The 23679-nt window shown below is 38.3% G+C and overlaps 1 protein-coding gene across 2 annotated transcripts in view; it reads left to right on the top strand.

Annotated features, from left to right (window-relative positions):
• The window catches only part of RSPRY1 (ring finger and SPRY domain containing 1), a 41471-nt gene extending 18221 nt beyond the window's left edge, over window positions 1-23250 (top strand). Inside the window, exons 4-16 of one of the 2 annotated variants that reach the window (XM_068955709.1) lie at window positions 636-688; window positions 2129-2241; window positions 4799-4925; window positions 6432-6490; window positions 8506-8572; window positions 9349-9480; window positions 10811-10926; window positions 11736-11879; window positions 15131-15242; window positions 16268-16370; window positions 17930-18082; window positions 20344-20448; window positions 21439-23250. In XM_068955709.1, the coding sequence (XP_068811810.1) occupies window positions 636-688; window positions 2129-2241; window positions 4799-4925; window positions 6432-6490; window positions 8506-8572; window positions 9349-9480; window positions 10811-10926; window positions 11736-11879; window positions 15131-15242; window positions 16268-16370; window positions 17930-18082; window positions 20344-20448; window positions 21439-21535 (1381 nt within the window). In that variant the 3' untranslated portion in view covers window positions 21536-23250. The remainder of the gene's footprint in view (window positions 1-635; window positions 689-2128; window positions 2242-4798; window positions 4926-6431; window positions 6491-8505; window positions 8573-9348; window positions 9481-10810; window positions 10927-11735; window positions 11880-15130; window positions 15243-16267; window positions 16371-17929; window positions 18083-20343; window positions 20449-21438) is intronic. The other variant, XM_068955710.1, reaches the window with a different exon arrangement.
• Window positions 23251-23679: the final 429 nt, after the last annotated feature.

Raw genomic sequence — 23679 nt, 5'->3', positions numbered from 1 at the left:
CAGAGCAGATGGCCTGGCCGTAGGTTCCTGCCATGCTCCAGCAAGCCAGATTGAGGAACTAGTCCAACTGAACTTTTTTACTTTTCATGTTTGAAAAGAGAAATGGGTTGAATATCTTCTGTTTAACTGCTTCTGGCAGCTCTTGTTAATGTGTTTGAGGTCTGTGATGCTGTTAGGTGATTTGACCTTCAGTTATATTTTATGTACAAATATTTTTGGCAGAGAATTTCTAGGAAAAAAAATGTTTAAGGTATTCCAATGATCTTTTCCTTGTGCACTGCTGTCTGTTCACTTCATGACCTCTGAAATACGGTGTCTTGTTACATACTTGGAGGAATTTTGCTAATGAACAGCACTAAGCCTAAGCTTTATGTTTAGCTGTTAGACATGCAGATATGGATCACCGTGTCGCTTATCAGCTATTGTAGATATTCAGATGTTGACTTTGAGCCAGAATATGGCTCAAATCCTGTCTGTGTTTCAGATCTAAAAAGGGCATTAGTAGCCTGCAGCCTAAGTAACTTTCTTTTGTTAAATACTTACTGGATTCATATTTGTCTGTGTATTATCATTTTATTTGGTGTATTATGTTGATAGTTGCACATCAATTTTGACCTATATAATATCTCTTTCAGTGACCAGGAGCCTCCTTATTCAATGATCACGTTGCATGAAATGGCAGAAACAGGTATCAAGGAACTGTGCTGGGCTTTTCAGTTGTGACCGCAAAGCGAAACAAAAACAACAACAAAAAAACAAACAAAAAAAATTGTACAGCAGTACATTGTGACTTCCCGTAGCTCTAGTGGCTTAGAATTTGAAACACAGTTCTGCACTTCAGAAACTTCACTGAGCTCATTGCATTTGTCTCATTTTTTTTAAACTCCCTTAAACTTTCTATGCGAACTCTCCAGAAATGGCCAAGTGATGGCTACAAACACGTTGTGATGTTGTTAAACTGTAAGCCACAAAGAATGTCTGTTTGCAATAGGGCAGAACTGACCCATATACACGGGCATGGTTTAAACCCATGTGCTTCCAATAGTGATGGCAGGTTGTGCATACCTTCTGTCTTGGGTTTTGCTGTTCTTAGACCTCTGCTTATTTGTATTCGTTATGTTGCTGGCCCTATCCTTAAATTCTCCTGCAAACTGAGCTGTGTTTGTACAAGGGCTCTTTTACTTCTGGTAGGACTCAAGACCATCATCAAATTTCTGGTTGAGGTGAATTTTTGTTTCTTTTGGTAGAGTTGGTATTTGTCCCGGAAAACGTATTTCCAAATTCGAATAAGTTAACTAACTTGATTCAATATTACAGCTATTCAGTACAGTAAAATATTTTTTCAGGGTAACGTGCTCATAAAACTCAAATGTCAATGTATTACCTGTTCACTTGTCGTTGTTGAAGGGAGCACTAAGTCTCTTCAACCTCACTCACTCACCTGTAGGCAACCGCTTGTTGAACACCCAGGTCTGTTTACATTATTAGTAGTTTATCTTTAACGTCTTATATATGAATCCTTGTTTACCTGCAAGTAGAAAACTTTATTTAGTCATGAAATGGTGAGAACTGTTGCTTATGAAAACAAATTTTCATGAGAAAACCAGGCATGGATCATGCTAGTACAGTTCCATTGAGGTTGGTGTAACTAGAGGGAGTTAAAGAAGGGTGCTTTGATTCTGTATAGAAAAAATATTTCTTCAGTGTTGTAGTGGATGCCATGTTTAACACCTAGAGTTAGCACTAGATGGTGAACTGAGGGCTGTGCTGGTAAAAAGGGCTTGTCCATTCTGGTCATGAGTGTTACTTTTTAATTTTAGTGGAAACTAAAGGATGCTCAGGCCTGAGCAAGACTCTTCTCCAAAAATTAAGATACTTAATGTTACCCAAGTTGTTTTATGCTTCCTCCCCCTCCCCCCCCCCCCAAAATTAAATTTCCAAGCTACTGCAAGCTAAGACATTGATGTAAAATGTAAACTGGGTCCCCACCACCACCACCACTAATGTCTGTAAACTAGCGGGGGTTATTATGATGAAGGAAAGTTTAAATTTATATTGATCAATATATTTTAAAAACTTCAGAATTGCATTGCTGCTCTGAGTATTATTTCTGTTTTGTGGTTGACAGATGAAGGCTGGTTGGAAGTTGTCCAATCTTTAATTAGAGTTATTCCGTTAGAAGATCCACTGGGACCAGCTGTTATAACATTACTACTCGATGAATGTCCGCTGCCAACAAAAGTAAGTCTAAGTAATGTGTATTTCTCCGTGGCTAAATTTCAGTCATTCATGGCTGTCAGTTCCGTGACAGCTTCTTGGTGGCTTTCATCAGTGGTGCAAACAAGATTGGGTATTAGGTGATCAGAAAATGGATGAAACTTGTAAGCTGAAGTAATTTGTAGTGACTTGGTATCCAGTTCCTACTTAATGATAGAAGTGCTGTAGCAAAAGTGAAGCCTTTGGTCCTAAGCTGTCTTCTTCGTTGCCCTTCTCTCTTGCTATCTGGTATACGTGTTATGCAGTGAGTGTGTACGGATGCTGCAAAAGCAGTACAAATTTAGAAGTTTTAGAAATGTGTGACTTCCAGAACTAGAGGAAGAAAACTACAATTCCTTCCCCGCGTACGAGGCGTGCAACACAAGTGCATGTATTAAGTGTAACAAATGACATTTTTATTAAACTGTGAACTATCTACATACAACTTTGGCAAATTCAAACACTTTTTACTGACAACTGGATCATCTTTCCATCAAAAAACTGACTAACATGTTCATATTGTGTTGGTATGTGTATTTTAATGAGGGCCTCAAGTGCTTCAGTGTGCTAAGGGTTCTTGAATCCCTTAGACATAATGGTTATACAGAGAGAAGCAGCATTACAGAAGTTGTCTGTCTTCATCTGCTTGCCATGATCTTATTTCGTCAGATACTGGTGATGGCATTGTTGCTGCTTTCATTTATGAATCTACTTCTTACACTGCCAGTTTTAGTCTTTGTTTTGCACTGTCACGAATGTTTTTTTAAAAAAAAAAAAGGGTAATTTGTGTCTTACGTAAACTGATGAGTGGCTGGAGAGTTAGGCAAACCCTATAACTAAAGCGGTTTTTTTCCTCTAGGCCATTAAATAAGTCTGCTGAGACTTTTGACCAAGTTAAGTGTTTATGGCTGCCATGTAGACTGTGAAATGATTTTAAAAACCGACCCATCACTAGAAATGGGAATAATTTTGCCTGTTTTAAAGAAGAAACCAGGAACTGTAGACCATTGTGACTGCCTCATTCTAAGAGTGATGTTGGAATTTTTGTTCAGCTATACAATGTATCCAGTAATCAAATGATTCGTTTTTTGAAAACGACGTCACTTTTGCTTGGGTACTTTAATTTTAAGGAATAAGCTTTGAAATGGTTGACCTTAACAAGATAGAAGGAATAAGATGCCTGTTTTGGGAGACTGTGCAGAGGCTTTTTCTCCTCTATAATTTCTGTACAGCTCAATGAGGGGCAAGGAGCTGCAGTCCTGGGATCTGCAGGTCACGTGCAGCCTAGCAAAGCCCTTGCTGCTGTTCAGTCTTTGCTTATTCAGGATAAGCTGAAATTTTGTCTTAGGGTTTTAAGTCAGTGCCAAACTTCTGTTATAGCTGGAGAACAGTAGCAGGCCATATTTCATTTTCTGTTATGGTAGGCCATAGTCCATGAAGTTAAAATGGCAGTGCAGTAAACTCTGTTTATTCTATAAAGCCTTTTCTTTTTGACAGTTCTGTTATTGGCTAAAGGCAGTATTGGAGTACGTCATCAGTCTAATTTTCATTAGGCTTTTCCATCCCACATCTCTGACTCAGTGATCCTTTCCTTCTTCTCCGTTCTTTCTAGTTTGTGTCAGCCCTGTCCATCAGTTCTGCTTTTGTGGCTGTTCTTTTGGGCGCATATCTACTTGTCTATGTTATCTCTGTACAAACCTCAGACTCTAATGCAGTGCATTGATTTCAGACTGGCTCAGAACGCAGTTCAAAAAGCATATAAACATGCAACTTGAGTAATATTAATTTTTTTCTAAATGACCTTCTGATTACTTCAGTATGAAGAGTTCTTCTGTTTTAATTAGATTTTATCCTGAGATTGTGCAGTTTATATCTGAATCAGCTGAAATTTTCATAAAAGTCTGGAAAGTTGGGGAGAATTTTGAAATTTGTAGGGTTTTGGGTGTGGTGGTTGGTTTGTTTGTTTGTTTTTTCTCCTTCCCTATGGGGTAACTTGCTCTGGCTCTAGATTAACCGTGGTACAACTACCCAAATGGTGGGTATGTTCTAGATCTGTCCTGAATTTATGATGTGGAATATGGGCTTTTTGGAGGGGGGTGGTGGTGGTGACAAGATTTCTCTAATCTTAAATTTCAAAGTCTATAAATCAGCTTTCCTTTGGAAAGGAAGTGAGTTTTTGGACACTTGAAACAACATCTGAAATTAGGTGGCAGTAGTGCCATTGGTGCTGATCTGTATTGTTGCTTTTGTCTACTATTCAAGTTCCTCTTACTGTAGGTAGTACATTTGTGAATGACCGGAAGTGTCATGAATTTTTGGTCATGACTATGACATTGGTGGTAATTTTAAAGTTACAGGTCCTAGGTATATTGAACTTCTTATCTAACCATCTGTTCTGTATTATCTTCTTATCTTAGAAGATAACCATCCCTTGGTGTCTGTAATACATGCTATAAAAATCATTTCTTGTAATATAATGAATTAGGAGGGGAAAATCATATCCTTCAGTATCGTTGAAGAGATTTCCAATTTTGTTTTTTAGGATGCATTACAAAAGTTAACTGAAATATTAAATTTAAGTGGAGCTGCTGCTTGCCAGGACGCATGTCACCCTGCCAAACATCGGAATACAACTGCGGTACTGGGCTGTTTAGCAGAGAAACTGGCAGGTGAGCAGAGGGAGCCTTCTGAGAGCTTGCTTTTGGTACCTTTTGCTTTAGCACTCACTATGCAGACTAGCTCAGAAATGTGTTCTTAGAACCAAGTAATGTTTCGCATTGAGGAGAGACCTTGTCTGACTGGTGTGGTCAAGTCTAATGTTTGATTCAAACTTTTAAAAGATTCAGTCCTCAGTGACTAGCTTTGGTCTGAATCAGCTGATTCACAATTCCAGATGCTTGAAAAGGTGAAATTGTTTTGATGCGCCATTGCCAAATTGAAATATGTACATTTGTGGATCAGTGTTTATGCTTACAATATATGGCCTTAGCACTGGTAATCAGTCTTTTCTCTAAGCCTAATCTGGGTGGGTGCGAATTACTGAGCATATTTAGTTCTTTAGCCAGCAGGCAAGACTGTTAATTTGATATTCTTAGAGGTAGTATAGAAAGAAGGTGGATAGAAGAAAGATGCTCTTTCCACTAGACGTGTAGTGTTTTAAGGTTGTTGCCCGAAGAGATTTTCTCTTGCTGTGTTATTTAAAAGAACATTGCTGCATATTCTATTTTAAGGTGACTTTTTTAGAGAGATCCTTTTATTCCCCGTTATTTCTAGTACCCTGCTGGAAGCTTAACATTCAACTTCCTTCTTGCTGATGCTCTTGTTTGTATCTATTTTTTTGCTCTATTTTCTGAAAGTGGACAGAAAAAGGGAATGAGGAAAAAGTGAAAGTCCACTGTAACTGAATAGTTGTTAAAAACATACTTTCCATATTTTACCAAGAAAAAAGGCAAAGAACAAGTGAAGGAAGCATTTTTGTATTTTAATACTTCTACCTTCTTGTTATAGCAAGTCTAAAATGAGTTCCTGTATCCGCTTTCCTCTTAGTGCTCCAGGAGCAGATGTCATTGAAGAAGCTCAGGCAGCAGATCTGTTAACGTTTTCTTGGAACTTGTTACAATTTGAGAGTTCATAGATATCAAAATTTGATTCCCTTATATCTCTCTATTGATGAAACAGTCAGTATTCAGGCAGCATCTTCTAAATGGCTGCTTGCTGTAGTGCAAAATTAGCTGCAAATTGTGTAGTTAACTGTCAAGCAGGCTACATTAGACACTCTAAGTTTCGCTTATTTTGTGCTATTGATAAAGGGAGCTAGTCTTTATGCTTGGACTCTAGAAGTAAAGTGGTTCTCCACTCTTCAGAACTGTATAGGCATAAAGATGTTAATCAGAGGCTGACAGAAGATTCTTGCTTCAAAAACTCTGAAGTATGGCTAGAACTATGTACACATTTACAACAGAAACTGAAAATGTTTGTAATTTAGCAGTAACTGTAATTATTTGTGTAGCAAATACTAGATTTATGGGAACAATGATATTTTTATAGTTCTGTTTTGTTGTAAACTCAGTGTGCTTAGCTATTCTTTAATTTATTGTCTTCTGATTAAAAGTTCTGTGCAGGGATGAGAGTATGGTTGTTCCTCCACACTGATTTAATTTTTAATGTTTTCACAGGTCCTGCAAGTATAGGCTTACTCAGCCCAGGCATATTGGAATATTTACTACATAGCTTGGTAAGTCTCTTAGTTCTTTTTGTATGTATTCATGCATGATAATTACTCCTGTTTTTTTGGAAAGTAGTGTCAATTCTTTAAAAAGCGAAAGTATTTGTGGCATAATGCAGATCTAGCTTTTATGCTTCTCTTTGAATAAAGTATCTTTCATTAAAAAACTTGTTTACGCATCTTCTGTTGTATCCTGTCTCTTAACAGTGGCCTGGACTAGATGGACCTTTGACCCTCAGGGACCATTTTTGTGTTAAAGTTCTTATTGGTCAAACATTGAGAAGCAAATAATGCAAATTATTTTTGGATTATTTTGAAAAGTTGGTTTCATGTTTGGTAAATACTGGTAACATAATAGAAAATGGGCATTTAATAAGTTCAGAAAGGCCTACTGAAAGTACCCCTCGAAAACGTTTGGGACCTTACCGTTTCTGTTTCTAAAGATCTTCTTAAAACTTGAAATAACTGCTTCCTTGCATGTTATAATAAAGCAGGCTGTCTTTCAAAGTTTATACCTTTTCCTCATTCAATTAGCATGTTGCCTGCTAATTTCAAACCCCATTTAAACATTAGTAGAAAAGTTGATCAAATTGTATCTCAGCTTAACAGGAAGATAATTCACATGATACTGAATGCACTTGAACAACTTGAGGGAAATGGTAGAGAGGCTATACCCGAATATATTCGGGGGGTATTTTGTTGTTGCTGTACCAGGTGAGAGAGCAAATATTTTATGCTTCTTGAAAAGGATCTGAAAATTCATCGGACAGAACCAACCTCCCTATTAATTCGTATATGACACTTCTTTGCAAGTGTTAATTACTGTTAGGACAAACTGAAAACAGCACAGCTAGTCTAGGACACTTAAAAATAAAAAGTGCACCTCAAATATGTAATTTTTAACCAGTAATTCTCTATTTTATTATCAAATATAAGCTTCCTTTTTTCCTCTGCAATAGTTATTTCAGATTATTTCTTTACATTTACAGTCCCCATCTCTCTCTCTCTCTTCTCTCTCTCTTTTTTTTTTTCTTTTAATTTTAAGTTAGAGGAATGAGGCTTCATGTAACACAATTCTGAAAGTTGGGAGATCTTTTAAAAAGTGGTTCTACCCTTTGGTCTAGAAAAAACAGGCCTTTATTCAGTGCTCTGGAGTCAGTGCTCAGGGCTGTTGACTTAAAAATCAATTCTGATTTCACTTGTTAGGTCAGGAGCATCTCAAATGAAATAAACCCAGTTGCGTAGGTCTGAGACTGGTGTGAGATGAAAAGATGGCCATTTTGAGGAGCCAGTCTAATATGCCTGGTTGGTTGACTTTAAGTTATTTGCTATGAACTCTTGGGAGGAGGGGGGAATAAGCACATCCTGGCTGAGGTGTTATGTACTGATCTGTTAGTTATTCTTAGACGCTAGAATTAACGTAAATGTATCTTTATGAAAGCATTCATCCTCTTGTCCCTTTCTCTTTCCTCTCCCCATGCCCTCCCACTGTCTCTATTGCCAGGCTACATCAGTGCCTCATTCTTTTATGGATAGCTTTGAGAATATAAATTGATATAGAATGAAATACTATTTTATTAACTTGGCTGAGAGAATTGGGTTTATTTAGCCTGGAGAAAGAGAAGTCTAGGGGAAAATCTTATTGCTATCTACGGCTGCCTAGTGGGAGGGTATGGAAAAGGCTCTTCTTGAAGGTGCACATTGATAAGATAAGAGGTAAAAGGCACAAGCTGTAAAATGAAAAATTCTGTAGATAAAAGAGGGGGAAAAAATCCATTGTAAAGGGTGGTCAAGTATTAGACCACTGTTCCTGAGAGGCTGTGGGACCTCCACCCTTGGAGGTACTCAAATGGACAAGGGCCTGAGCAGCTTGATCTACGTGAACTAGCTTTCAGCAGGAGGATGGACTAGATGACCTTCAGAGGTCCCTTTCAACCTAATGGATTTTATGACAGACTAACAGCTTTTCCTACACATCTGTGCCATGTATTTATTAAATAAATTTTCTTGCTGCCCATGTTTAGAACTTCCAGTCCCATCCGACAGTGATGCTTTTTGCACTAATAGCCCTGGAGAAGTTTGCACAAACAAGTAAGTATCAGCCTGGTACTGCTCTTCACCATAAGAGTAATAGCATGGCTTCTGCTGCATGACTGCCATTTGCTTCATCTGATCACGTTTGTTCCAAGTGTGGGAAAGACTGGGTTGATGGGAACATAGATGTTTGTTTAAAAAAAAAAAAAAAATGTTTGTGGATTTTCAAGCAGGAAGAAATAGTTATTGCTTCAGTGACACCTTCCCCCCTCCCAAAAGCAAAACAAAACAAACAACCTTGAGAGATTTGCTGAAACTTCAATCTTCCTCAGCTAGAAGTTGCTACATAAAGACTTATGACTTGAGACCTTTGTCACTGAAAAAAATCTTTAATAAAGAGTTGGAGAACAGCTATGATTGGGTATTCATAGGCTTGAAGAAATAGTTGTTGCTTTAGTGACACCCCTACCCTCCTATCCCCAAACCCTTGAGAGAGTTGCTGAAACTCAGTTCAGTCCTCCTCAGCTAGAAGTTGCTACATAAAGACTTATGACCTGAGACCTCTGTCACCGGAAAAAAAAAATAAAAATCTTTATTAATAAAGAGATGGAGAGCAGCTATGATCTAAATCTTTTGAGGATGTGGCTACATGGTATATCTGAGTGAAGAGGTATATCTGAGTGCTAATTAATTTCATATGCTTGCCTGTGAAAATAACTTCATACTGTTTGAAGTTTTAAACAATTTTCTACTCCATTTGTACAATGTTATTTCTTTTAACTAAACTTATCCTTAGTTTATAGCAGTTATTCTTTTTTGCTCTTAATTTGCAGGTGAAAATAAAATGACAGTTTCGGAATCGTGCATTAGTGACCAACTGATCTTGCTAGAGAAATGGACAGATAATCCAGACTACTTAAAACGCCAGGTTGGATTCTGTGCCCAGTGGAGTTTAGATAACCTGTGTAGGTATAACAAAGGGATTGAGTCATTTAATTTTAATAACTTCTTCAAAGAGATGGAACACTGCTTTGTGTTTTGATTTGTATAAGCACTTATTGTAAATAAACCAGATTTGCACTGTAATCACTCTCTTAAAAACAAAAAAACAAAAAACAAAAAAACCCAACAACAACAACCACCAAAGCCTACATAAATCCATGTGTAATTGCATGCCTCCCCTTTTGGAAAGGAAGTGGTTTGCACTCTCCATTTGAGCTGCATTGAAAATTCTTTGCACTGTATCTCCAGTTACCCACATTTCAGCAAAGGTGATGAGTAGCTAGATTGTGCTGGCTCTGTCTCTGTGGAACAGCTGGATTACTGACGTGTCCTAGTGCTGTCACTAGCCATTGACATGATCTTACTTGTGCCAGTAGTGCACAGTCACAAGGAATTATTAAACACTTCTTAAAGTAAAGATATATACTAGTGATTGAGAGTGAAGAGTAGATTAACAAGCACTTTACTACATTTATCCTTTATGATAATTAACAATCCCCAAATTCACTTGTTTAGTTGTAATTTGCAGGGCCTGGTAACTGTATCTAACAGACCTGTAGTTTCTACTGCCTTTGGGTTAAATGTGGGTAATAAGTCTTGTTTGGCTTTATGTGGATTTGGCCAGCTTATGGCAGGCCAATGTCAGTAGTGCTAAGTAAACATCAGTAAAATCACTGTAGTAAGTTTGGGATATATGAAATGTTCCTAGGACAAGATCTTTGATTTGTAAAATAACATGCTTATGTCAATAATTTGACACCTGGGAGTATTAATGCTTCTAGCCCTTCCCTGGGAAAGGGGGAAGGGGAAGGAATAAAACAGGAAGAGCTGCTGTGGCTCACTTTAAGTTTTCACCTGCCTGAAAATGAGAGGGTCGAAAGCTTTGAATCCTTGCTTTTCCCTTGTCGTTGCCTTCTTCCCCTGGCCCCCAAATCTTTGTCATGTCTAATGGAGCAGGAAACTTCCACCCAACTAAATATATAAATATGATGATAAATCCTGAAAAAGTGGCGTCTTTGTGTGAACTTGGATGCCTTATGTTTGCCTGTGGGTTTCCTGAAAGCAGTAATTAGTCTGTAGAGATTCTAATTAGATATATAGATTGTCTTCTAATGTTGAGAAGGTAGTTAATGTACAGTGTTACTGTAAGTGATGCTGTTTTCATACAGTCAAAATGTCGATATTTCATTTGGCTATGCCAAAAATTAACTGTATCTTAAAAGGATTGATTGTCACCAAATGAAATATTTAAAATGTGCTGCAGCAATAATTCAAACTAATTTTATTCTGCAGTTTTAAAAGAAGGCAGACAGCTTACATATGAGAAGGTTGACTTGACCAACATTAGGGCTATGCTGAACAGTAATGATGTCAGTGAATACCTTAAGATCTCACCGCATGGATTAGAGGTAGGACGTCATTTCATAGTTTCAACCTTTTAAAAAAAAGTTTGAAGAAAAAGACAGGATTTAACTATTTTTGTTTGCTACTTGTTCTTGTGTTTCCCTAGAATTAATCAAAGCTTTTTGCCTGCTTTGTATAGAAAGATTACTTTGTCTTAGGGCTGTAACATCACTACACTGATCGCAATTCGAGAAGCGGTCACAGTAAAATAACGCCTGCATCTGTGCCCCAGAATTTCAGAAAAGTGAGGAGGGTGCTTAAGAGTCAGCTGGCTTTTTGCTCATTTTTACTAAAATTGTTCACAAAGTATACTTGCTATTGCTTGTCCTGTCCTAGCAGGCCCATAGCAGTAGGATTTATGCCTCAATTGTATGTGGTTTTTTTTTTTTCCCCCCCCTCTCTTAAGCTTCCAGGTTACTTTTTTCTAAAACTTTGTTCCACTACTTCTAGATGCATTTTGATATAACATTGAAAACCTTTCCCTCCTTTGTGCCGGGAGTCTGCTACTGATTGATGGCTTAGGTCTGTCATCTTGATTGTCTTAGTCTTTAAAACTTTAAACCTATCCCATCAACTCTCTACTTTTTTGTGTGGCTTATCACCGAACATTTTCAGTCTTGCCTACTTAATAAAATCCAGGGTAGTTAGGATGTGACTATTATGGCTTTAAAGAGAGGTCACTTTCTTTCTGAAGTTCAGTTGTCTCAAAATTGTGCTGGTATATTCTTATATGCAAGAAACTTGATCCAGGGCAGAAGGGGCTTGTTTGAATGCTTAGCATGCGAAAACTTAATTTATGCTTTGGTTTTGGTAGGCTCGATGCGATGCTTCATCCTTTGAAAGTGTTAGATGTACGTTCTGTGTCGATTCTGGAGTCTGGTACTATGAAGTCACAGTAATTACTTCGGGAGTGATGCAGATAGGATGGGCTACCAAAGACAGCAAGTTTCTCAATCATGTGAGTACATGTAATGTAACTTCAGTGTTCTACTTGCAACACCTATGAAAACGGCTGTGATTATTCTGTGGCAGAAACTGAGCATCTCTGTGTTTCCCTCAATTGTTCTGTACTTTTGAGAGGCTATTTTTGGTGAATTTAGTGGTAGAGGAAAAGTACTGGCTTGTCAGTGCTGCAGACTGACACTGTTCACACACAAGTATTGTGTAGCTGCTAGCAGTGACAGCTTTTGTTATCTAGATACCACTGTCTGTTTAGGAAGCTACAGGGAAATGGCTTATTTCCATGGGCTAGTCTCTTCTTGGAAACTCTTTAGACTGTAGATAAGAGCAGTGGTTACTGTCTGTGTTGGTTTTTGTGAAGTAAACAAGTGCTCACTAAGAACTAGCAGATTCTCATGGGCTTGCTCTTGTCTTTGTTCTGATAATACAGGATGAATACCTCTGTCTTATTTTACAGTTTGCTCTCACTCTCGTCTAGTTAACTCTATCTTTTTCTTGATTCTAAGTATTCTTCTTATAATTTTATTCTTAAAATTGCATACTTATTAGCATTGAAGAATGAAGTGCCTTATGGACACGAAGTCCAAAGCTACAGTTAATAACCTCAAATGCTAGTTGAGATGTCATTAGGACCACCTCCTTTGTTTCCTGCCTGGAGAAATCATGGCAAAATGTATGAGGGGATGTACCCTTAAGATCTGAGGTTGTCTGTTGCTGTTAGGAGTGATTTGCACATAATTCTTTAGAAGAAGGCAAGATTTCGGTGTCCATTAAGTTGATGTGAGTGGAAAGTTAAGTCTGAGGGTTTTTTGTCTTTACATTGCTCAGTACTCCAGTCCAAAGGCCAGCAAATACCACAAAGCAGGAGGCAGTGAAGACTGACTTTCAGTTTCAAAAATACGTGTGTGGAAATAAGACAATGTTTGGCATGGTGTCTCTTCTACCCTTTAAAGTTGTGTGTGTGTAGGTATGTATCTGCATGTGTGTGCATATGTGGGTGGAGAGGAGGGTGCATACGGATGTAAAAGCTGCCAAACACACTGAGTCTGCGAATTTCTCAAAACTCAGATAAATAGCACTTGATGATTTCATTAGCGTTTAAAAAATTGCTCACTTCATTCTTAATCGTAAGCAAATGTCCTGCCAGTTGTGCTAGACTGTTAAATCAAGTCTGCAAAATTCTACCCATGACAACAGGAAATTGTTTATTAGATGAGGGAAAGTTCTTTGATATTTTTCATTATATTAACAGTGAAAAGGCTAACCAAAAAAAGAATTTAGAGTTCTGAATTTTTAAATCTTCATGGTAACTCTATACAGCAGTTGTAAACGCAGTATGCTGTAGCATCTGTGCTTGTGTACTTCCATGATACTGAGAGAGTGTAGTGACTACTACCCAAAATACTAGTCTGCTTCAAAAACAGGAGACGACGGATGTCTGTCTTCGTGACTCCAGATTGCATGGTGTTTAGCTTAGAGAGGGCTTTCTGTATTATCAGCCTTCCAAGCTCAGCCATCCTGAAGTTCAGTACTGTGCAGGATGGCAGAGGGCATGCACGGCCTAAGTCTACTGCCACTGACCAGAATGGAAATATAGGGCTGGGATTTTAGGTTGGCGTTTTAACTGGCTGAGCTGGAGTAAGAAATACACCTCAAGCCCTTCTGTATTGCTGTACTTGCATAGTTTCATGTCCCTGCTTGCAGCTTAATATAGGAGAAAGATTTTCCTTTAAATGTAGAGAAAAGCAGTTAAAACTGCTCAGTTTGGACTATTATAGAAAATCATTCTACAGCTGGGTCAAATACAGAACCTAATGTGAAAACTGGCCAAATGAAGACATATGAGTAAGTATCGGTGATGGTAGGGGGTGCAAAAGGAATATGCCAACAAGAGGAAAGAAACATCAGTGGCAAGAAATGCAATAGGAATGGGAGAGTAGTCTTTCTCACCATCTAACTGAAGTCTTCCTGTGAGTTCTGTCGTCTTGCTCAGTTTCTTCCGCTCGTTTGTGTAAATCATATTCTCCTCTGCTGATATGTAGCATGCACATATCTCTGTGTCATTTCCAAAGTCCAGTCTCACTTGCATGGAATTGCAAGTGCAATTTTAAAAAAAATGAACAAAAAACCTACAGAGCTGTTCTGAGCGTGGGCATTGCTAACGTTGACTATAGTGGAAATGGAACTAAATGGCAGTTGTGTCTGCCTTTAGCATACTAAGAGGCTTAAAAGATTTTTGCCACTTACTGTTAAGGCACTTGATGCGTATGCATTTTTTTCTGTCTGTGCTTCCTCTACGTGGTATGAAAATAGGAGATGTCACATTTCTGAGCTGTGTGATTCTTGTGTTGCTACAATTGTTTTACTGGCAGTAAATACTACTGGTGTGTATATATATGTTCATAAGGTTTCTACCAGAAATATCGGGGTGGACTTTTCTGCTGGATATGTCACTAATACTCATCAGAGTAACTCATTATTTATAGCATGTGTAACAAAAAGGCAAATAGTCCTAAATATAACATTGAACGCTCCTTAGTTGGACTTAGCTTCAATTTAGGACATCTGAGACTTGTGTGATCAGACACTTACTAGTGTTTGCACTACAAACAATGTTGAGCATGAGGAAGCTATCTTCCATAATGCTTTTGGGTTTCTCATTTGGGCTCTCCTACATGATGGGTTCTTCTTCCACCCTGAAATTTTGAGTGTCTCGCATTTCTTATGAGACCTTGGAACTACTGCTTGGTAACGCCCTTACAAATTGAGGGAGACTGTCACTGAAAGGGACACCATGTGCACAAATTTAGTGAGGAGTCTGTGGGACTGTTCTCTTTTTGTGCTCGATGTTCTGGTGACACTTAGATATCTTGCGGGGAAGGGCATTGCAAGCTTTCTGCTGGGACTTGAAGATAAAAGAGTGGTTACGCTTCCTGTGTTACCTTTTTAAGCTTCAAAGCACTAGCGCTGCTGTTTGGGTACTAGACTTGAGATTTTAAATGTGTCATCAAATTTAGTAGACAGAAATGATTTGAGCTCACAGAAAACGAAAGACACTTTGGGGACAACGCCCCTCTTTTCCTCACCTCACTCCCACCGCATGTCTTTTGATGTGAAAATGAAATGAAGACTACTTTGAAAAAGGACCCTTCTCCCTTTTGGATGAATGATTTAGTTGAATGAAAAGAGACTTTAGCCCTTCTGCGTGAGGAATGGCCGCAAACTGGAATGCTTTACTTCTTTCTAAAGGAAGGTTATGGCATCGGGGACGATGAATACTCCTGCGCTTACGATGGCTGCCGGCAGCTGATTTGGTATAATGCCAGAAGTAAACCACATTCCCATCCCTGTTGGAAAGAAGGTATTTAGTCCATTTCAAGTGTTTATCCTAACTGGATTTCTGCACAGGCCTTTTCCTCTTGCAGGCACCTAGAATACTTAGTAGTAGTTGTGGATGAAGCAGTTGTTGCCTAATCTTGGTGATACTGAAGGTTTAATAATTATTGTGTCTTTACTAGTATTTGATGCAGTAAACTGAGCACTACTCTCTTATTTCACAATATATGGAAAGAAAGTCTCCCCCCCTCCCCCATAGGCAGAGTACAAATTGTATTACCAATTAAAGTTACTAGACGTTTTTCATCATAAAACTTTTTTTTCCCTAGATGTTTGTAGTCCTACAAAACTTTGTTGGAATGTTTCTTGCTGGGTGTCTGCCTTATACTGAAAGTTATTTTAGAGGAGGAAAAAAAAATTGTGTACTCTACAGACCCTGGCTAAAGGGGAATGGCACTGTCTTGCTTGCTTTAAACTTGTGGATAACTACTTGGACAACAAAGATATGTTTTTGGTCTCAGATCTGAAATCTTGGTAGGATTGGATGTGTATGCAATGCTGGTGTGAACTGTGCCGCCTTCTCTTCTATTAAAAATCTCTCCAAGTCCAGCTAAATTAACATCTCCTTTAAAAAATAAAAAAAAAAAAGAGGGGGAGGGGTAAAATACAATTTCTACAAGCATATTAGAAACTTCTTAGACTTTAGAAAATATATGCTCTGAAGATCTCTGCAGTAGGTGTAAAATAGGCAGGGAGAGAGATGAAGGGAGAAAGCCTCTTCTGGCTTTGGTTAACACTCTGCAGTACGTTCATATGTATGTGGCATTAATACTCTGGCAATCTAAAATATTTTATTTTTTGATTATTTTGTCCTTTTTTTTTTTCCTCCTAGTTACTATCTGTCTCACTGTTTCTTGCTCTATGCTTTTTTGAACAGTTCCTTCTTAGTGAGACAACTCGTAGTGAGATAAGCAGTACTTAAATAACTGTTTCAGCTATTTATATTTAATACGGCTGAAGTCTTTAAATTATCTTTGTTTTGCACATAAGGAGACACAATAGGATTTCTACTAGACTTGCAAGAAAAGCAAATGATCTTCTATTTAAATGGAAACCAGCTTCCTGCAGAGAAGCAAGTATTTTCATCTGCTGTGTAAGTATGTGCTCATTTGGAAGGACTGTAACCTGTATGGATAATAGCTTTAATTGTATGAAAATGTTTCTCAATTGAAATGTAAACTGATATTTGCTTGCCATAAATACCATCATTAAGCAGGCCTCCCTACTGAAAGTTTTTTAGAAATCAGTGGCTAGGATATAATTTTGCAAGTGGGTTTCAGGGCCCAAAGTAAATACTTGAGAGCTTCCAAAGGTAAGTTGCACTCAATGCTCTCTAGTGTGAGACTAGAACACCATCAAAATAGAATGAGGTGGTAGCCAAGATGAGCGAATTCCTAGTAGAGCTTGAGGAACTTTTGATCTTTTCAAAGCAAAACACCTCAGTCCTGCAAATTCTGAAATATATATTAACTTGCTGCAGTTCAGTGGGGCTGGTTCTTGTAGTAGTATATTGAGCGTTCATGGGAGGATGGGTCTGACAGCACTACAGAAAGGTGTTAGGCTTTATTGTTCCACCTCCTGTTAAAATTAACATAGGGCTACTTCCTCTGACTCTCATGGAAAAGTTCAGTCTTTTAGCTCTGAGAAGATCGGCTGGTGTGAAACTTGAGGAAACTTGAGAGAGAGGCCTCCTGTGCAGCTTAATTAAAAATACAATATTACTGTACTAATGATTTTGTTCATGTTTTCTCCTCAAAATGAAGTTCAAGATGCAATCAAATCAGTAGCACAGTTTAAAGTATTGTGGAATATTTTGACCATTCAAGCTGTAGTACCCCCCTCTTTATGTAAGTGCATCATTTATATGCTTAACAGATTCTGTTACTCTATCAGAACTTAACTCAGCATATTATTCAGCTTGGGTCCTCTCTGCAAGTCAAACTGAAAGAGATGATAGTTCTGGTGTTTTTATAAGGTGTCTGTACAGCTATGAAGAAAAGGCAGCTGTCCTGAGTTAATCCTGTAAGGGCAAGGAGAAGCAGATGGGCCTTGTCCTAATAGAGCTCATGGACCTGAATTCATCTTGCACAGGCTCCATGCAACATGTGTACTCCAGATTTGCTGCACGTTCCCTGAATTTGTGCCCAGTCAAATAAAAGCAGGAGCAGGAGTGTTGGACATGTAAGCATCACTGGCAGTTGACACTGCTCCTCAAAACTCTACTAAACAGCAATTGTTTGGAAGAGAAATATTTTTTCAAATTCCCGTGCTGAAGGAGAGAGCTGAGCTGATCAGTGTAAAGAGGATCAGGGTGTGGGTTGTTCAGATGTATATGTTTGCTCTTAGTGTAAGTGTGACTAATCCTAGTTGTAGGGTATGCAGACTTTCATTGATTGGCTCGATAGTAAATTCAGATAACTTGTCAATTTACTATCAGAAGTTAAGAACTCAAAAAGGAACGGATGGATGTGCAGCTGAAACTGGATGTGTTAGTGCTCTTCTCCCAGTTAGCTTTAGCTACATCTTCGTGCTGAAGAAACTTGTCCCTTTGTTTCAGGGCATATTTTGGTCTGATAATAGAAGTGCTATGCCTGGAAAGCTCTCTTACTGCTTTAAGTCACCCTAAAACGTTTGTTTTTCTTCATGTTGCAGATCTGGCTTTTTTGCTGCAGCTAGTTTCATGTCCTATCAACAATGTGAGTTCAACTTTGGGGCAAAACCTTTCAAGTATCCACCATCAATCAAATTTAGCACCTTTAATGATTATGCCTTTCTGACAGCAGAAGAGAAAATCATTTTGCCAAGGTAATCCTTCTGTCTGGCTTGAGTGTGTTTACATGTAGAGAAGTAATCTGCTTTGTTTCCTGGTTGTGTAGTCTTAGGTTGTGTTTAGCAAAGTTACTGTTTATAGCGTCACTCCTCCATGTCCAGAAAAGGACTGGACCATAGACCCTGGTACAACATAACTGGGTAGGACAGGAGATACATGACCAAACTGCATTTAATTAAAATCATTGTCTGCAATATTAATTTAGTGTAATTTCAGCTGGTACTGTGGCAGTAAAATGCTTGTAATAAAAGTGCCTCCTGCCTTGTAAGAATATTAAGCTGGTTGAGGCGGAATAGCTTTAATTAAAAAATGGTGTCTCTGTTTAAAACTGACCTAATTTGTGATGCAATTGTGATGTTGGCAAAGTGGAGGTACTGAGTGATTGTAAAACTTGAAGTTATTCTTTTCTGATCCAGATGAAAGTTCCCCATTTGTGAATGATACTACTAAAAAAGATTACTCAAACTCAGAACAGCTTACCCACTTAGGTATAAATCAAGCCAAATAAAAATGGAACCTTTGGTTTGGGGTGAATTTTTCTTGAATTCTGAATTTCTGGCAGGAATGAAATTTTTGTTTTAGGTCATTAGTAATAGAAGTATCTTCTGGAACACTGTATCATTATTTGGCTACTGTTTGTGAACAATTTCTGATGAACTATTTGTACCTAGATTTCCATCTTTTCCTGAGTGTGACCTTAAAGGTCTAGGCTCTCTAGAGTGGTGCTGATGTGTATGACTGAAGTAGCCTTTTGTTGCTTCTAATTAAGCTCCTGAGTTGCATGTTGGCAGAGCTTGAGACTTATGATGCTGAATTTATGCAATGAGAAAAACAAATCCAACCTGCAAGACTATTTTGCAGTTCTTTATAGCCACAGTAATTTATACCTGCTTGTGACTGAAGGTGCTACGAGTGAGGGCTTTTTTTTTTTTTTTTTTGTACTGAAGACCTGACTTAATCCCTTAAGATGATCTGTTAGTTATCATCCCTGGTCAGCCCTTTGTTCAAATGAAGTGTTCTTCTACCTCAGTTTCATGCATTAGCTGAGGGTTTTTGCAGTCTTTAGCCATGTGCTAAAAAGAGATGATGATCAGATGTGATTGGTATTAATCTCACTCTGGTAGCAGACTCCCTGTGTTTAAGCAGTAGCTGTGAGAGCTCTTCTTTGTGCCAAAAGCCATGGAGAGAAACTAGAAGAAATTGGCTTCCCGTTGATATCTAACTGGAGAAATGTTGTCCTCCTGGGTTAGAGTCTATTTAATATGGGATAGCACTGAAAGAGTCTGTTCAAAGTTGGATACTGTTGCTCTTTGTGTATACAAAGATTATCCCTGCCTACAATCCAAACTGTTTGGAAACTATAAGTTAAATTAGAAGATTGCTTTGATCTTAAGGGTGACAGGAAAAAAGGGCCTAAGTGGCTTCTAATTATCCATCACTGGAGTGACTGTAGTGTGTGGGGTTTTTTTTTTTTTTTTTTTTTGTAGAGCTGTGCTGAATATAATGCATTTAGTGTCAAGACATAGTCTGGGCTAGACACTTCAACCTACCATTAAACAGTTTTGACTTGTAGCATATGCATTTCGTATTTGGAATGGCATATTTGCAACTAGTGTGGGATTTCCACGCGTTTACTCTAGCAACACTTTCTGGTCAGAATTATCATGTGGTCTTATTACTTCCTTAAACCCACTTGACTAAAAATCACAATCTTCATTATATGAACTCTATAATAGTATGGTTTTTATGCCCAAATTGTTCTAGGACCTCCTTTTTTAACACAAAAGCAGTGCATGTTATGTCTTTTCTTGCAGCAGTTGCCATATTGGGTTGTTGGTTTTCTTTTGCATTTGTATTTTTTTAAACTATCTTACCGCATTATAGGACTTCTGTACTCTGATTTTGTTTGTTTGTTTTTACACTCTTTAAAATGCACAGATACTAAATAACAATTTTGGGAAACGTTCAGCTGTGGGAGCTAGAGGAATTGTAATCTAACTCGCTCTTTGTCCCTCTCTGAACTAGGCGAAACCAGGAAGTCAAAGACAGTTCTGAACATCTCTGCATGTTTTAAGCTTTTTTTTTTTTTTTGTGGGATGTTTGTAACTGATATTTATCATTACTCACGTTAAGTAGCACGTGCAAGTGCTGCATTGGTCTGATGCAGTACTCCAGAGTAGTTATGAATCTATAGTTTTGAGTATAATGTGAAAGTGAGGGTGGTCTCTTTCTTCAGACACAGACGCCTGGCTTTGCTGAAGCAAGTGAGTATCAGAGAGAACTGCTGCACACTTTGCTGTGATGAGATAGCAGACACAGAACTCAGGCCGTGTGGACACAGGTAAATTTAAAAAAAAAAAAAAAAATTAAGAGAGAGAAAGAGAAAATGTGTGTGTTTGAGCTTAAGCAAGAACAGGTACAGTCCTGCTTATTAAGTGACTGCAGCCTACAGAAAATGCTCCATCCTTTTAAGGATGTGAAAAATACAGGCTGAATGTAGTAGTCTCACCATTCCCTCATCTCACCCCCCCCCCCCCCCCCGAGCAGACTTAATCCCTAAATATGTTTCAATGTTTGGGGGGAGGGGGGACATGGAGAGGATAGAGCATTGTGGCTAAGCACATACGTCATCGCAGGGCTTTCAAGTCTAATTCCTTGGTCTCGAAGGTGTTGCTGATGAATCCTGGCTTAGTAATTCTGCTGTAAAATTCAGATCATGTGAGGACAAAAAATGCATTATAAATTCAAATAATAAATATTCAATAAATGGGTTGTCTCGAGTCACAGATTCCCAAGAAGTAAGAATGGGACACCAATAGAAGTGAAACCATAATACTGCTTTCCTGCATTGAAGTAGCCTGCTAGGAAATTAAGTCAGTTAAGCCCAGTTCTGTAGTGTTTTTCAGAGCGCTAACTGAAGCAGTTTGCCGTGGGTCTTCTGTCTGGCTGCCACAAAGTTAAAAAGAGAACAAGCGTGCCCAGTGTGTCTCAACACAGTCAGGACAGAATCACACAGGGTGTTGGGACTGTTGTTCTCCAAACCACAGTGAACAACATTAAGATTAACAGAAGTATGCAAGGGTAATCCTGACTGACTGCCCCAGCAGTTTTTAGGTCTGTAAGATGCTGAGCAGCAGGAGTTCCTCTCAAAGCCTGTGTATCCACAACACCTGACGTGGCAATTTCTAATCTCCGCACTGAAAGACTCTTATCTTGACTGTTTTGCTAGCAGGCTGAATAAATTGCTTAGTGCCTGGATTTTTTTTTTCTTTTAATTTTTTTTATTTTGCAAATTTCAGGCTTTAACTGCACTTTTCTCCTTTTCATTCAGTGACCTGTGCATGGAGTGTGCCTTGCAACTGGAGACCTGCCCGTTGTGTCGACAGGAAATACAAACTAGAGTCAGACAGATTTCTCACATTTCATGACACACGTGGAGAAACGGCACAGACTTGTTTTTAATGAACTCCAACCAGTACTGAAGGGGGAAAGCATCTCTAACCAATCTTTACGCACATAGAACCATAGCCACAGCCAGATTTCATGCTAAACTGTAGTCTTTTTTCCTTAAAAATGAAATCTTTAATAAGCTATTTCAAGTTGCCAGCAATGGGAATTAGTTTCAACGGTAATGAAAGCTGGTAGTTCAGTGTGTTACGGCTGTTGGTTATCTCCAAGCAAGACCACAGGAGAGATGTTTCTTTTCCTCCCCCTTTCCTTCTCGCCTGTTGCAAGTGCTGAAAAAAAATTGCACTGGAAGTACACATACAATGCATTAAAAGAAAAGAAAGGCAAAGAAATATCTCCTAGAACAGGGCCATTCAGTCTTGTGCTCGAAACTCTCTATTTTTGGCAGAAGTTGGTATACTGAAAAAGAATGCCAATGTTTCTTGTTTAATGTAGCCTCCTGCTGGTCAGAGACTCTGTATTTTCAGACAGTGGATATTAAACTGCTCAAAGACTTCATCTGGATACAGACTGAGTGGGGAGACTGTAGAGAAATTCACATTTTTTAATAACTTGGTGATTCCAAAGAATGTTCTGATTTGTTTTTAAACGTTAAAAGATTGGCAGTATTTTCAAGTACATGATGTTTCTGATGCTTTTAACTTCAGTACCTACATTTTTTTGTAAGGATATAATTTTCAGGAGGTATTCTTAACTAATTGTAATGCTGGACTGGAATTAGTTTGATATTCTGGGTATTTTTTAAGGTATCATCAATCATCTTTTTTAATCAGTATTGTTTTTGAAAGTTATGTTCACTTTTTGAAAATATTGAGCTACCTTAAAAGATAGAATTCTCAGCCAGTTTATTTAAAAAAAAAAAAAAAAAAAAAGGTTATTTGGATAGCAAGGCCTCTCTGTAGCTCTTTAAATATGCACCTTGCTTGCCACGGGTCAGTCCTGCTCTGAGCGGGTTTGGGGCCACACTTTGTATTTTTTGTAGGGATCATTTAGTGGGAATTTCTGCTCCACTTTAATTATACATTTGTGACATTCATATGTTAAGGATGCATTTCAGCAGGCAGCTTTTGACTGTTTTACTAGGTTTCTACAAGGAATCGGATTCACAACTGGTGTCAATTAGAGAAGTAGTGGTAAAGTCAGTGGAGTTATGCTTATTTTGCACCAACTGAGGATATGACTCGGTCTCTTCCAAGATTTGTAAAGTTTTTTTTCATTGTTGTTGCTTTGTTTTGTTTTTTAAAGTATCTGGATATATAGTAGAACTCTGCTAATTCGCACACAACTTGCACCAAAAACGTCCCACCTCTTGGCAGTGATTCAACAACAGAGGCCATTGTAGTGAATTCTCATGCTGTGATGTATTTTTTTTAAAATTGTCTTTATTGTACTAGTAAAGTATCCAGTATTTACAAAGCAAAGCTGAGGGCTGACTGTTTGTGCTGAGCGCTCTTGTTTCCTGCTGATTTAAGTAGGAGCTAAGAGCATGGTGCCGAGGTCCCAGAACCAAGCTCGTTAGCAACTACTTTCATGTTTTGCCTTTGCTAACGGAAGGGTGCTGAATTTCATCAAGAGTAAAATAAATCTCTAGTGAGCCTCTAAAGTAAACTGTGTGAATTAGGAAAGTTCTGTAAAATCCTTTTCACGTTGACTTTTTCCAAATATAGACTGAATCAAAAATGGTGTCATGTTTAGTCTTTTTGCTAAAATGTGAATTCTCTTCCACCTTGGATGCCTGTTTTGATTAAAGTCAGAATGGCAAATCCATGCCACGAGGACTTCATTCCCTCATTGACTGTATTCTGCTAGATTTTGGTGTATCCCACTTTGCTAGTCAGGGCTGAGTTCCTCTCTGCCAGGTGCTGAATGAGCAAACGTGTAAACATTGTCACTGCCACAAGATTCATAGGATTTCAGAATCATTTAAAACATTAAAAGTTTTTAATGCTTCTGAATGCAATGATAGCTTTTTATCCCTAAGGTACTAAGTACAAATATACCAACCATACTTTAGGGAAGAAGTGGGACAGAACCATTTTGAACTCTGCCTTAATAGATCCTAGTAACTTCAGGGTTTTGGTGTCCTTGGCCAAGATTAACTGAG

This window comes from Struthio camelus, chromosome 10 (assembly GCF_040807025.1).
Source record: "Struthio camelus isolate bStrCam1 chromosome 10, bStrCam1.hap1, whole genome shotgun sequence".
NCBI classification, from domain to species: domain Eukaryota; kingdom Metazoa; phylum Chordata; class Aves; order Struthioniformes; family Struthionidae; genus Struthio; species Struthio camelus.
Note: the sequence above shows the minus strand (reverse complement) of the source record. Positions and strands in the feature narration are given on the sequence as shown.